At 32.6% G+C, this 15,635-nt stretch overlaps 1 protein-coding gene and 1 non-coding gene across 2 annotated transcripts; one reads left to right on the top strand and one right to left on the bottom strand.

Moving 5' to 3' along the window:
• Nucleotides 1–429: 429 nt before the first annotated feature.
• Nucleotides 430–1,899, top strand: LOC108728517 (GS homeobox 1). The gene is made up of 2 exons (XM_018457094.1): nucleotides 430–682; nucleotides 1,181–1,899. The coding sequence occupies exons 1-2, from the start codon at nucleotides 430–432 to the stop codon at nucleotides 1,897–1,899; spliced, it is 972 nt and encodes a 323-aa protein (XP_018312596.1).
• An 8,648-nt stretch (nucleotides 1,900–10,547) lies between these two features.
• On the bottom strand, nucleotides 10,548–10,619 carry TRNAP-UGG (transfer RNA proline (anticodon UGG)). The gene has a single exon. It is a non-coding gene; the product is annotated as a tRNA-Pro (tRNA).
• Nucleotides 10,620–15,635: the final 5,016 nt, after the last annotated feature.

Raw genomic sequence — 15,635 nt, forward strand, 5'->3', positions numbered from 1 at the left:
TGAAGGGGCCCCGAATCAAAACCAACCCCTGGGTGGAGTTTGCACCCCGTATATATAACAAGACCAGGGTCCTCGAAATACAGAATTCGATGCACCTTCGTGCAGTTAGGATCTTCGACTCTATATATTTTTGACTTCGTCTGTTACAATTAAAAACATTACAAAGTGCGAGGTTGAAAGCAGAAAAAGATAATCGTCTTAAAAATAATCGGAAAGAATAATCAGAAAGATCAAAGAAAGAACATAGTGATTTCTCAAGTCTCATTCTTTGTACCGTTAAATTCAAAGCAAGAATTAAACAGAAAGTTAAGTGCGATAGAAAGGTCTCAATGATTATTGGATTACTTTGTGTCGCGTGTGAACTCCACGGCTTGGACACAACTTGAGCAGTTGTATTGATCTTCCGAGGGATTCTTCAAAGAGAAGAAAATGTCTCGAAGCTTCCTAGTGGATTCTTTAATCGGCAACAACTCGCCGCCGTCGTATCCGCTACCATATTATGGGAATCTGCCTAATTACATGTTCAGTTTTTTTAATGTGGGTTTGGGATATCAACCGATCAGACCAGTGCCCAGACCACCCACTATGCCTGTACCAATCACTCCACCGACGCTGGGTGTTTTGCCGATACCTGGACAGAGTCCTCCATCACCTTTGAACAACTCGACAAGCAGACTACCAGGTAAATATATAACTAATATTATTATCTTACTAATAAATCCATGATAATTGTTTATTAATGATTCATAAAGATATAATAATCGCTTTTGTGATTACATGCAATGTTAATCATTAACAATTAACATAATGAGTCTAAAATCGTACTTGATATCATACCTCACAAAAACGTTATCTATTTTCATTTAATTATATTTAATACAATTATATGATATAAATATGATATAATAAATATCATATATATATCATTACAGTTATATATTAATTATATATAATGTGAGTTATATATAAAAATATATAATTAAAATTAGTAGATATATAAAAATTTTTTATATTTATTCATATTTTTAAAGTTTCTAAGATATCATTTTAACTATGCATTTTCGTGATATTTTTCCAATCTCACTAGATATAATATGTAAAAGCAAGCATTTGATCTATTAAATTTCTTCTATAACTACCTCTCGCAGCAACGCCATTAACCTCTGACCTTTTTCCTCAGACGTTTCAACACCCAGCGAGTCTCCGTCCCGCAACAGTACCCCGACGCCTCCACCAAAATCCCCGAGCTCCATTAGCAACAGCTCGAAGCGTATCCGAACCGCGTTCACTAGCACTCAGCTGTTGGAGCTGGAGCGCGAGTTTTCCTCGAACATGTACCTGTCACGACTACGTCGAATTGAGATCGCGACGAATTTGCGGCTATCGGAGAAACAAGTAAAGATCTGGTTTCAGAACCGCCGAGTGAAATATAAGAAGGAAGATCTGCCATCTGGCCAAAATCAAAAATGCTGCTGCCTACGGACTTGCGGTAAACGCAAGGATAGTTGCGGAGAGGAATCGCCCGGCCGGAAGTGTGATCAAGATGAGGATGAAAAAAGATCGATAAAGAGCGAGAGTGATGATGGCAAATTCAGTCGCAGACTTGCCGTAACTGAGCATCTCGAGAGATCGATCGCGAATGAAGACGTCGGTCCCGAGGAGAAGTTCGACTTCTCGAGAATAAACTCCGTACAGGAAGATCAGGTACTCGGATATGAAGCGCGGGATCTCTCTCGAGGTTGCAAGAGGAATTTGAGGGCAAGTGAAGAGAACGACAAGAGGAGGAAGGTGGAGACGGTGGCAGATTATCAAACTCCAAATCCAGAGGCGATTACAACTCCAATGTTCAGAAATATGACATGCACGAAGCATACCGTTGAGAGTATCGTTAACTCGTAAATTTGAAAGTCTATACATAAATTTTCGAAGCCTGTAAAGTAATGTAAAGTTCAAACTCTCACGATTTTACAAATTGAATAAATAGATAAATGAATAGATAAGCACTTTAAGAAAAAGACTGGGACAATAACATTATATGAACTGAGATTATAAACAGAATATATTCAACAAATTGTGAATATTGTAAATATATTTTGTAAGACTGTATTGTAGATATATTTTTGTATGATTTATGTAGAAAACCAAATTGTATATTTTTAATATAAATTTAACTAAAATAAATATCACAATTATTAAATTATGCCTTCATTAAAATATTAATTCCTTTAAACAAATACGATATGTTCATTTATTTTATGCTCAAATTACTCTCAGAAAACATAAATTTTAAAATAGTTACACAATAAAATATTGACTTGTAAAAATTTCATTGAATTTTCATAAAAAGTATCTTCTTTTCGTAAAAAAAATATATAAGACAAAAGATGAGAATTTTGGATAAAAGATTAATAATTTCTTATTACTGATAGAAAATAATCAAAATAATTAAATAAAAACAATTCTATGTTCAAAATGCATAACCATTTTCAATTAAATATATTTAGTTTTTTATACTAATAGCGAATTTGATTGGACGCACTCAGTGCGCACTGGTACACATTAAAGCCGTCGTACACATAATAACGTAAAAATATAAGATTATAAATACAGAAATCGATTAAATCGCGAAATACTCAATACATTTTATTGTACTATTAGGTAAAATATGTATTTCATTCGAAATATTTGCATTTTATTTTTATACTCAAATTAAATCAATGTACAACGACTTTAATATACATTAGTGCTTCCAATCGAATTCGCCATAAGATATTAATGTCGCTCTTGATTATTGCAATATAATGTTTTATGAAAATATAATTTCAGAAATATATATGAAAAAGCTTCTTCAGCTATATAATACTTTAAAAAAATAACAAACGATGACAGATGAAATACGTTTTTTTCAATATACTTAATATAAATGTATATCATATATTAATAACTTAAAACAACCGAAAGTCGAGCAAATAAGATATTTTAATAAGTGGATCCTACTTTAACCATTTAATAAAATATAATATAATCGTCAACAAGAGATAAATTAAGCAATACCAGATTTAAGAAAGTTTTAATTCGAACGCATTACCTCACACTGTATTGTAAGTTTAAATTCATCAATTCATCAATTCACTCTTGCTTTTTGTCAATACATTTATACTGACTTAATTGTTCAAACAATTTTACAATATTGACCTCACAATTTACATTGGACTTAACGTAATTCTCGCAGTAAAATAATGAATTTGTTATTGGACTTTACATTGACGCTAATTACTTATATTTTATTGTTGGACATGGTGTATGCCTGTATCTCTAATGACCACATCATATGCGGAAAGAAAATTTTGTTTGATTACCGATCTGTTGCGGGATTTTCTAAATGTTTTATCGACAATTGTTGCTATCGTTAACTAACGATAGCCAATGAATGCCGCGCTTTCTTCCAGGATAGTTCTGTCATTAACTGTCGCTAGTTAACGATAGCGATAATTATCGATAAAACGGTTAAAGAATCCCGCTACTGGTCTCTTATTGTCACTTTAGAGTTAGATGTAAGATTTAGGATTTTAAGTTTTAATTTTTATGTTATTATAAACTAATGAAGACTCTATGAGCCGAAACGTACTGATGAAGACTCTGTGATCCGAAACGTATTTATATTATATTATATTATATTATATTTGTTATTTTATTAAATTATAGTTAAAAAAAGAATCCACTTATTTAAATATCTTTTGCTCGTCTCTTGATCGTTTTAAGTTATTGATATTTTGCTTTGCAAATAAACAAGCGTTATCTTATATTATTATTGTTGTTGTTTAATATATTATACATTTTAAAAATATACAAATATAATCACTCTAAAATCTTTGGAGTGAAATCTAATTCTAAAGAGTGAAATCTCACTCTTAAAAATTGACAATTGAATCACTTGTTTTCAATGCTGGTCAATTATTATTATTTTGCATTAAATTTCAGTTCGAAGATTTTAGAGTGATTACATTGTGAAATACATGCAATTAATAAAATAAATACAATTAATAAAGAGAAATTGAGAAGGATCATTTCAATTATCTTGTAATTATTGTATTATCTTGTACGCACATATGTATCCACACAATTAATTTCATTTCAAATATGACGATATCAATTTAAACGACAAGTGTGGCAGCAAATAAAAAGTTACGAACTGGAAAGTTACAACTGATCACCAAAATATAATTTCTCATATACAAAGCCTACAAATAATGTATCAAATTTTCATCCTAAAGAAGTGTCTCCGACACACGTCACCACCTTCAATGGCGTAACGCGCGCCTATGTGTGATTTTCCAGTCAAACGATTGGTCAGAAAGAGTACAACTCAACAAGAGTGCAACGCGGTCACTCGAAGGGCCCGTTCGCCATTGTCGATGGGAAACCGGTCGTGTTGCCCTAAATCTCGAAAATTTGTCAAGAGGGCCTCCACTTTAGGTTAAATTTAAGGTAAAATGTAGTTAATGGTGCTAAGAAGCCGTGCGACAATACGTTAAGATCTCTCGCGCTCTCGAAGTCTTGAGCCCGAGCCGACAATGGCACACTTGTGTTGCCATTCGCGGGACTCGACGAAACGTGAAAACCAGCCGGCTGCCCTTTTTTTCCATTCCCGAACGCGACAACACCGTGCCCCATTCACGGTAGCCAAGAAGTCCCCGTGGTCGCGTAGATTTGGTTCATTCATCTGTTCGGAGGATCAATAATGCGTAGGAGGGAGAGGGACCGATCGAACAGACTGAATGACAACGAAAAGTCGAGATCGAAAAATCGTGCTTGCACGATCCGCCTTTCTGCCTTTCGTCCTGCACAACGGCGGCCGGTGCTTTTCAATCGGATGATCGCTCGGAATGAGTCTAAAGAACGTTTAAGGAATGCGAACTCGTCGACAATTTCTCGCCTCTTAAGAGCGGTAGCGGGCGCATTCGGTTATGGCAGTTTAAAGTGAATGCGAATACAAGTGATGTATGGAGTGCCTCTTAAATCCCGACGACTTTTATAATCTTTTCTACCTGAGATGGCGGTTGCTTCTGAGTTACGACGCTTTTAATCAATTGCAAGATTATATTGTATATAGAAAGAATAAACCGTCAAATAAAAATAAAGTAAAGATTCCGACAAATAACTATTTTTATGTGCACTGATTTAACAAATAATCGTAGAAAAGCTTAATAACGATATTTGCCACGTTTCATCCTTCAATTGAATTCAACAATTTTTGCTCATTTGCGACGGTATTAAGTTAAATGAATGTACGATGCTCGATCGCAATTCAATTTTCCAGGCCCTCGCGTGTTCACATCTCGAATTCGATCGGATCATCGGCAACGATAATGATATATACATAGATGCAGTTGTTTTTTTGTACGCCAATTCGGTATTCGTGTGTGTCAGTTGATCCCGTCTACCAAATCGCGACGTGCCGTGTCGCGCAATCCCACACTGATTGCGTCAATGAGAAACCGCATGAATAATTAAGCACGTTTCATCCTTGCTGTCGAGAAACGTAACGAAATCGCGAACGACATTCGAAGAAAATAATGACGGTATATTAAGAGTTATTCAGTTCACTTTACCGAATTCTAAGAAACAATCTGCATGTACAACATTATCACAGCACTATTAAATTATATAATTTTACGTATAAATCGTGTTACGCAATTCGATCATTTCCCTGTAGCAGTAATCTAAGATTGCAGTTGAGAGATCTGACGTATTTCTAATATTGAAGTAGATGGCAAGCAATAAAATAACACATGTTATTAATCTATGTCTTCTTTTATATATAAAATTAGAATTCCTGTTGTATAAAACAAGAAATTTAACCGAAAGTTTTCTTCAAAAAATGTTACTTTTCTCTCATATTGCCTCATTTAAATTCTTTATTCATATAATTTCTTTACATCAAGTTTTATTATGCATAGAAAAGAGATAGTAAAAAAATATATTTTCTCAGTGATACATAAAAATATATAGTGTTATAACAATTATATTATCTATATTATATTTCATGTTTATGTAATATGTATGTCACGAATATGTGTAATGTTTCCCATTTTAGACACTCCATCATCGCTTAATTTTTTTATTAACGATTAATTTTTTTATCAATTTAAATTCTGTCCGGATAGCTGAATCCAATGAAACCGAGATAATTTCTTACTCCTATAGCAATTTGCGACTACAACTATTTCCATTCAACGACCATGACAGATCGTCCGAATTGTCGGAATGAGTTTGTACGAGCAATTGTAATAAGTCCGAGCTTGTGCTCTCCAGAGAAACTGGTGAGACACGACAGCAACGGTCTGCGCGATTCAAAAATCACGGGAAAGAGACGATAAAGAACAAGGCAAGGAAGACGAGGGAGAAAAGAGAAACGAAGGGAGAGACAGAGTTGTCGGCGGCAGCCGATTTCTGGTTCCGGAGCACTAATTCATTTCATCTTATGCGCACTGAAGAGGCGCTCCATCAAAGCTCAAAAAAGCCACCGCGACAGCACTCCAGCGCGGAAGATCGGCGGAGGACGAGATGACAGGGTGGTGCGGGCACTCGAAAGTTGAAACCGTTTTTGCCTCTTTACACCGGAGGACAATGGCGATAGCGACGTCGACCATTGTGGATCTCTTTCATGGCGTGGCTCCAGGCAGTTCGTGTTTGAAACCAATCGATTGATACCAGCAGATGCGGCTATGAGAATTTCAATAAATAACGCGAGAACATTTTTTTTTTAGAGATATCCATATTGAAAAATTTTTTTTGAGTCTATCAAAAATACACATGAAAGAAGGAGAGAAAAGAAGAGAATAAACAGAAGTTTGCTGTAGCGCAAAAAAAAAGAAAAATTAATCTTTTATGATTTAGTTTCCTCAAAATATATAAGGAAAATCGACAATTTTGCGGAAACGTAAAGAGCATGAAACTATATCTTCCTGAAACGAACCCTGTTCCTACATTGAGATAATGTTTCTGGAGGAGGTAAGAAACTAAAATCGACACGATAAATTTGTTCGGCACTATAAATTTATCTTAACGGCGTTTCCGGACTCTCCCAACATCGTTGACTTCACACAAAGCGCGAAACTCTCGAAAGGCATAAACCTTGCGAACGACGAATTTTCATTGTGTCGTAGGCGCATTGTGCAACGGTATCGCAGGAATGTATCGCACACAGCCAACGTGAGAATAATTTCGCAGAGACGCCCTCAAACAATCCGTTGTCACCCGGTTTCTCATTGTCGCGAGTCCTATTCGCGCCGACGAGAAGCTCGTGAAGATCGATTTACTACAGCAGAGGTCGTTTAATGATTGAGAAACGTTGGAATGGCGTCCCGGGAAATAAATTTCTTATACGCTGGAAAGAGTCCAACGCGCAGAGACGAAAAGGAATAAAATAAAACAGTAAAAGTAGGGACAGCAAATTTGCTACGTATGCATCGTGATCGATGCTGTCTAGACATAAATTTTACACGAATGTGTTTCTACATTTGCCACGGCCTAATGTTATTTTCCGTGTGACTATAATTATTTTTTAACTCTTCGTTTGCAATCATATTTTATTCCCTCCAAATTTTTTTACTGTACCATATATGTTCTTTTTTGAAAAATGTGGAAGAATTCAGAGTTATTTTTCAACATCTCCATTACTTTACTGGATAGTTTTCTGACAAAATATTTTAGAAGTGGGAACCGAACTCTGCCTTCCTTTATTTTGAGGAAATTTGAAAGTGAAATTATGTCTGTACCAAAAAGATTGCAGACGAAGAGTTAAAATTACTTTACAAGTAACAGAGCAAATAATACGTGTAATTAACTCTCGATTACAAGGAAATCAAAAAAATGCAAGCTATACTCTGCCTTTTTTTAAGTTTTATTGTTAGAAATATAGGAGAGAACATTTTCTTCTCATCCGAAAATTAGTAACAGCCGCTAAAGGTATCTCGACAGTCCGGCAATTTAAAGGAGAAACAATAAGGATAGGGTTTCACCAAGTCATTACATCATCATTACGCATGGCAGGTGGCGTATCACCCGCACGAACACCGTCCGTCCATGCACCTCTTCCTGTGTGATCTTCACATTAAACCGTGAAATACACACGTTAAACGCACCTGTGTCCCAAGCGTGTTCACCTAATACGAGCCGGCAACTTTCAGGAAATTACCTTTGGGACCAGCTTAACTTAACCGAAAACCTGTCCGAGCGTGCCGCAATGGTCGATCGATCGTTGTAAACCTGTTTCTAGGCAATAAACGGAAAAATTTCTGTGCCTCATCGGCGTATTGTAACAAGTCACGTTTATTTTTACATCAGACAGTAATAACTTTGTTATTATAAAAAAATTGCGTTTTGCAAATATCTAATTATTCTATTAAAATAATTAGTAAATATATGAATACCGTATCTCGTTATTTCATATTAACTGTATGTCTGTATTCTGAAACTTCGTTCTTGAAAAATATCGTATATGAAAATACTACACTAAGAAAAAATATACTAAATTTTAATAAATTTTAGTTTAGTACCAACTGAAAATTTACTAAATGTGAACACATACTTATTTTGTACAAAAACCATTAATTTGATTTAACTATCATTTTTTTATTCACTTAATAAATATTTATTTACAATAAATAAATGTTAAGTTAGTACTATTCAAATAAATATTTATTAAAATTACAATTTTCTTAGTGTAAGGAAATTTATAATATACGTAACGTATACTATAACGTAACGCTGGGCTTGTCTTAGCTACAGTGTCTCTTTGTATGTTAAAGACACTTTTGTACATTTTCGTATGTGATATATTTTTAAATACGGCCTCTGGGTCTTTTTAGCACGAGCAAAATTTTATTCTAATTTTCTCCGATATAAAGAAGAAAAAGGAGAAATAAAAATCAAGAAAATATTTGATAATAGAAATACATATTAAAAAATAACTCTAAACATTTTTTGAAAGTCTAGAGTAAAAGAAATCCTGAGCTGGACAAAAAAGATTGCAGACGGAGGGAGAAAAAATATGATTAGAGATAGGATAAGATTAACAACTATTATGAAGTATAGTAATAATTTAAAAATCAAATTGGCCTTTGAATTTGGAAATTGAATTTTATATATCGTAACAAGCGCAACTTTAAAATCTCATTTCTCGGACTTTCACGATAAATACATCAGAATTTATCTTTGCAGCTGATATTAAATCATGGGCTTTAACTTAAATGAGTTCCAACACCATTCTGAGTGAAAAAATAGAAGTTATTATATTCGTAATGTACAAAGAATAATAAAAGCTATTATACGTTTTAATGCATGATACGCGTTACTCGCTATCGCGCATGTAAAGCAGATTATTTGTACGAAGATTTATTCTACATTTTCCTCCAAGTACTCATCTAACTTTCATATCACGTACAGTCAATTTGCTAAGTTAAACGAAGAAAATAGATATCAGTCAGAAATATAATTTCTGTCAAAAGATAAGACATGATAGCAACGCTAATCACATTTAAGATATCGCGTGTGAAACTGCCATCATTGTACAGATATCGCCGAACGAAAAAACATACATTAATAAAAGAAATCTTAGCTGAGGTCGATTTTTAACCTTTTAAATTAAAAAATAAAATAATAAATAAAAGGAAGGTCTACGAGCCAGTTAAAAATAAAAGAACATTTAATATCTATATAACAGTGTTGGGTAGTAACTAGTTAAAACGTTAAAAGTTAAAAAAAATTTACAAAGTTAATAACTTTCAACTTAACTTAGTTAATTTTAAATGCATTAAATTTTAACTTAACTAAATTACTTTCAAACGTTAACTTTTTAACTTTTGCCTTATGGCATAAGCCTTAGTCTGGATCTATTGTACAATAGGTGTTTTACGTCATAAGAAATTGACCAATTACAGTCGAATGCGAGGAGAATATATGACTGTAATTGGTCCATTTTTTATGGCTTAAAGCTTATTAAAAAGTAAAAACCTAAAAAGTTATATTATATCATATGTGAATAAAAAAATTAAAAATTTAATTTACTTAATAATCTATATTGTAGGTGTTATTTAATCTCATTTAAAAAAAAATTAGCACATTTTGATCTCAAAAATAATTTTTTTCGAAATTAACTTTTTTTTAACTTAAGTTAATTCAATATTAACTTAACTTTTGTTAAGTTAATTTTTTATTCCTTCAACTTTTAACTTAACTTTATTAATTTTGTAAAGCCATTAACTTTAACTTTATTCAGTTAAAAAAAACATTAACTTACTCAACCCTGCTATACGACAACAAACGTTTCGACCCCAATCGGGTCAAATATTAAGACAAATTCAAAAAATTTTTACAATATAACATAAATTATATATTAGTAATACTTTCATTCTCTTCATTGAAAGGTTTATCTTGTTAAGTCAAGCTGTTGTGAGTCAGACTTTAAAAATTGAAACACACTAGTTATTAGAGTAATTGTAAGCCATATTACGCACCGTAACAAAAAATAAAATTAAAAAATTGGGCTCAGCCGGGATTTGAACCCGGGACCTCTCGCACCCAAAGCGAGAATCATACCCCTAGACCACTGAGCCGTTCTTGGAATGTGAGGTTTGCTTAACGACATCGTGAAATGTGCAGTTAATCTCTTTCATACGTAAATATGAAATTTTTATTTTCTCATTTAATCATAAATGCCTAATTAAAATATTAAATTTAGTTAACATTGTGTTAATTAAAATTAATGCATAAGCATATTTGAGAAAACTAAAAGAGCACAAATGTAATTATAATTATTACAAAACTGATTTTACGAGGTTTGCATGATGTTCTTTCGAGTTTTTATCTTCATTGTATCATAAAAGATTATTATTAACCTTTGCAAGACATGAAAACCATTATAGTGGCATTGAAATAATGTCATATTTTGAGACAAAGAATACAATAAAAATAATAAATTATAACAAATCTTACTCAAGAAAAAAAATCTTAAAAATAAATTCCCATCCTTTAAAGGTTAATAAAAGCAGGAGAAGTCTAATATATTTGTTTATCACACCAAAAACAAATTAATAAATTGCCACGTCAGAAAGAAAGTATTCTCTTTTCAACGACAAATTACACTGCAGATACAAGCCCGACCGCCATTTGGCCACGGCATTTATCACAATTAGCGTCACAAAATAGCCACTTAATTTCAGTACAGGACAATTCCTGCCTCTTTCTCTCCGCGAAAAAAAGAAAGCGGTACCTTCGTTTACCGGCGACAAAAAGAGCCGGCCCTTGTACCTTTGTTTCGCCGCAGTTAACTCGCTCGTAACGTGTCGTCACCCTTCTGGCAAAAACGTGCTATGGAAACGCGTCGCAACGACCCTTATACAAGCTGAAGGGTCGGAGAAGATTTGTGGTCGCCTTGGGTGGACCGCATAGGAAACTCAAAGGGACGGAATCCCAATCTCTTTCCATTGACGTGCGGTCAGACAGTCGATTTTGAATAGACTTCTCTAAAGCGAAAATCGAGAAGGCGCGTTTCAATTGTTCGTTCGAATGATGCCGGCGATAGAGCCACGGACAATCTTAAAGGTTGTTGACTGACAACTTCGAAAACACGTGTATCACGCGGTATAATAACTTGGCAGGTGCTACAGTCGCGGTTATAATATCGCTTTGAAGGAATACTTAGCAGAAAGTGTGATATTTCGCCCTAATTAATGGATCCTATATTAATGCAATTATATTTTCATTAATCTAATATAGTGCAATCTAATATAGCGAAAATCATCTCTCTCATTCAGATAATTTCTTAATTCAAATGCATGTTTCATTTACTTTGCTAATATATATATATATACTCGGTATAGTACATATGTAACATAGTTTATTACATCATTTGTGTTAAAATTGTATTTTGTATATATAATTTTAGTATCTCTAAATATACTTAAGTGTGTATCTTTGTCAGAATGACAATGTAATATGACAAATGACATGTAATATGACAAATAATTGCAGGATTCAAAAATGCACTCATATATAAAACATAATTTAAAAATATTTGTATATCAAAATGCATGGTGCACTTAAAGTTATAAATAAAATCTATTCTAATGTTAGATGCAAATTATTTCAAAAGCTATCTTTATAAAAAATTCATCATCTATCTTTTTCGGAGTAGTTAATCTACATAATATGATAAATAATTAAAAAATCAGAAATTCACACATATATAACATATGTATATATATATATTAAAAACACAGTGTATATCAAAATGAATATATATATATAAAATTTATATAGAATTATTTTATAGAAATCCATATCCTAATGTCTGATGCAAATGACAGATCTATATAAAATGAATTTTATAAAGATTACTTCAAAGCTGATAATCTATCTCTGTCAGAGTATTCAGTATTCTCGTAATATGACAAACAATTGAAGGATCAAAACACGAATACATACATAAAATATACATCTAAAGACATGTATACTAAAATAAAAATTACACAGAATTACATATTCTATAGAATTCTATTTTGATAGCTGATGCAATCTTTTAAAATGAATTTCACAAAGCTCACTTCAGAGCTAATAACTCTTTGTCAGAATAATCAGTATCCATGTAATGTGACAAGTGATAGAAAGATCAGAAATACACACGTAAATGGAACAAATATTTAAAGATATTCTCTCGCATTTCAAACGCATAAAATTACAAGATTCTCTCTCAACAATAACATAAATTATTCTTCTTAAAGCAAACTTCATAAAATTAATTTCAGATTTATTTCTGTCATTTTGCCCGTGTAATGTGATAAACAATTAAAAAATCAAAAATACAAACATGGAAGATATTTATATATTAAACTGCATCTCTCTTACATAAAATTATAAATAAAAAGTTCCAATATAATTCATAGATTACACCAACATACAATAAATATATTACACTTACCAGTGGGCATGTGAAGTTAGCACCCCAACTATAGTACTCAGGAGTTCTGATTAGAGTTCCCGTTTCTTTTTGACGAGACAAAGAGTTCTATATAATTTATAACAAGAGTTCCGCTTAATAACTATTTTTAAATAAATTTAAAAAATGGGGTGCTAACTTCTTATCGAAAATCGAGTTCCAACAGTTCTGGGCGGCCCATTAGCTTCATTTCGTGAATACCTAGAGTTCCTGATACATAAAAAAAATTTTTGAAAAATAAAAAAAAAATTACAAATTTTTGAAAAATCAATTTTTAGATTCAATAGTTCTGAATAGAGTTCCTGCTTCCTTTCAACGATACGAAGAGTTCTCTGTACTTTTTAACTCGAGATTCCCTTAATAACAATTTTTAAACAATTTTTAAAAAATGGGGTGCTAACTTTTTACCGAAATTCGAGCTCGAATAGTTCTGAGCAGCTTAATAGCTTTATTTTGTGAATACCTGGAGTTCCTGATACATAAAAAACAATTTTGACATACAACAAAATTTATAAAAAAAAATTAAAAAATTTTTTTTTAATTTTTTTATACAATAGTTCTGTCACATGTTAATTGTTATTCTGTCTATTTCGAAGAGTTCTAAGCGATTAAAATCAACACAGACCCAAAAATAAAAGAGATATGTACTTAAAACAAAATTTGAAAAATTGATTGCAAAAGCACATATCTCCTTATGTAGCAATCCAATCGCATTTTCACCTAATACTTTTCGTTAGGGCTCGTCGAGAACTGCTCAGAACGCCGATCAGAACTACTCAGTACTCTCAAAAAATTTTCGACGTCGGACTTAGAAAATTTTCGACGATAGAGTTCAAATGTTCCCATATCTCGAAAACCGTTGGAGATTGCTACATAAGGAGATATGTGCTTTTGCAATCAATTTTTCAAATTTTGTTTTAAGTACATATCTCTTTTATTTTTGGGTCTGTGTTGATTTTAATCGCTTAGAACTCTTCGAAATAGACAGAATAACAATTAACATGTGACAGAACTATTGTATAAAAAAATTAAAAAAAAATTTTTTAATTTTTTTTTATAAATTTTGTTGTATGTCAAAATTGTTTTTTATGTATCAGGAACTCCAGGTATTCACAAAATAAAGCTATTAAGCTGCTCAGAACTATTCGAGCTCGAATTTCGGTAAAAAGTTAGCACCCCATTTTTTAAAAATTGTTTAAAAATTGTTATTAAGGGAATCTCGAGTTAAAAAGTACAGAGAACTCTTCGTATCGTTGAAAGGAAGCAGGAACTCTATTCAGAACTATTGAATCTAAAAATTGATTTTTCAAAAATTTGTAATTTTTTTTTTATTTTTCAAAAATTTTTTTTATGTATCAGGAACTCTAGGTATTCACGAAATGAAGCTAATGGGCCGCCCAGAACTGTTGGAACTCGATTTTCGATAAGAAGTTAGCACCCCATTTTTTAAATTTATTTAAAAATAGTTATTAAGCGGAACTCTTGTTATAAATTATATAGAACTCTTTGTCTCGTCAAAAAGAAACGGGAACTCTAATCAGAACTCCTGAGTACTATAGTTGGGGTGCTAACTTCACATGCCCCTTACTAGTCGATGTATCTCCTCTGCAATTTGACGAAGTCCTTCCATGCCTGCTCCATTGCTTCAAGATGCTCCATCGCATTAATGTAACAAAAAATTGAAGACTTAATACATGTACAAAATATGCATTTAAAGGTACGTTTGTATCAAAATGTACCACACATAAAATTATAAATAAAATTCTATTTTGAAGTTTGAATTATTATGCAAAGTGAGCTTTCTCAAGATTCTATTTCAATAATGTGTCAAATCACACAAAATGCATGTTAAATCACTATAATGATGCAGTATTGAATCACTACGAGCAGAATATATGAAATTACATCAATATAACAAATATATTAATTTACCAGTCGATGTACCATCTCTGCAACCTGATGAACTCCTTCCTTGACTGCTCCACTGCTCAAAATGTTCCATCGAACTAACACGACAAAAAATGGAAGAATTAGAAATGCACATATATAAGAACTAGAAATGCATAAGCGCAAATTAATAAGTCATGATAATATTAAAATGACGTTAATGAACCGTAACTGATTGAATAATGACTCTTAATAATCATTTTGACATCATTTCTACGACATGATGACTTATATTCTGCTTGAGACTTACAAAAAGATATGCATTTAAAAACACATATCAAAATGCAGGGTATACAAAATTATAAATACAGTTTATGCAATTCTATTCTGAAAATATTCTGAATCATATGTTAAATTCTCTAAAACGAAATTTGGTTAAATTTTGTGAAGATTCTATCTCAACGTGTCAGGCCATGCAAAATGTAACATCGTCATAATAATGAAGTATCTATTAAATCATGGCAAGCAGAATACGCGAAATTACAACATACAATAAATATATTCATTTACCTATCGATGTACCGCCTCGATGAGCTTCTTCCTTGACTGCTCCATCATTCTCAGATACTTTATCGTCCAAGACGCTCCATCGCACGAATTAGCACAACACAATTACCGCCCGATTACCTCGCACAACACTGACGCGTTTATTTTGCCTCACCGGGAACGCGTAAACAACGCGAAGTGT

The sequence above is a fragment of the Mycetomoellerius zeteki genome, unplaced genomic scaffold (assembly GCF_001594055.1).
Source record: "Mycetomoellerius zeteki isolate Tzet28-1 unplaced genomic scaffold, Tzet1.0 scaffold62, whole genome shotgun sequence".
Lineage (NCBI taxonomy): Eukaryota > Metazoa > Arthropoda > Insecta > Hymenoptera > Formicidae > Mycetomoellerius > Mycetomoellerius zeteki.

Excerpts from the sequence above, each read along its gene's own strand:
- LOC108728517 (XM_018457094.1), top strand. The coding sequence starts at position 430 with ATGTCTCGAAGCTTCCTAGTGGATTCTTTAATCGGCAACAACTCGCCG. Across the intron at positions 683-1,180 it reads CTCGACAAGCAGACTACCAG|ACGTTTCAACACCCAGCGAG; the intron begins GTAAATATATAA and ends CTTTTTCCTCAG.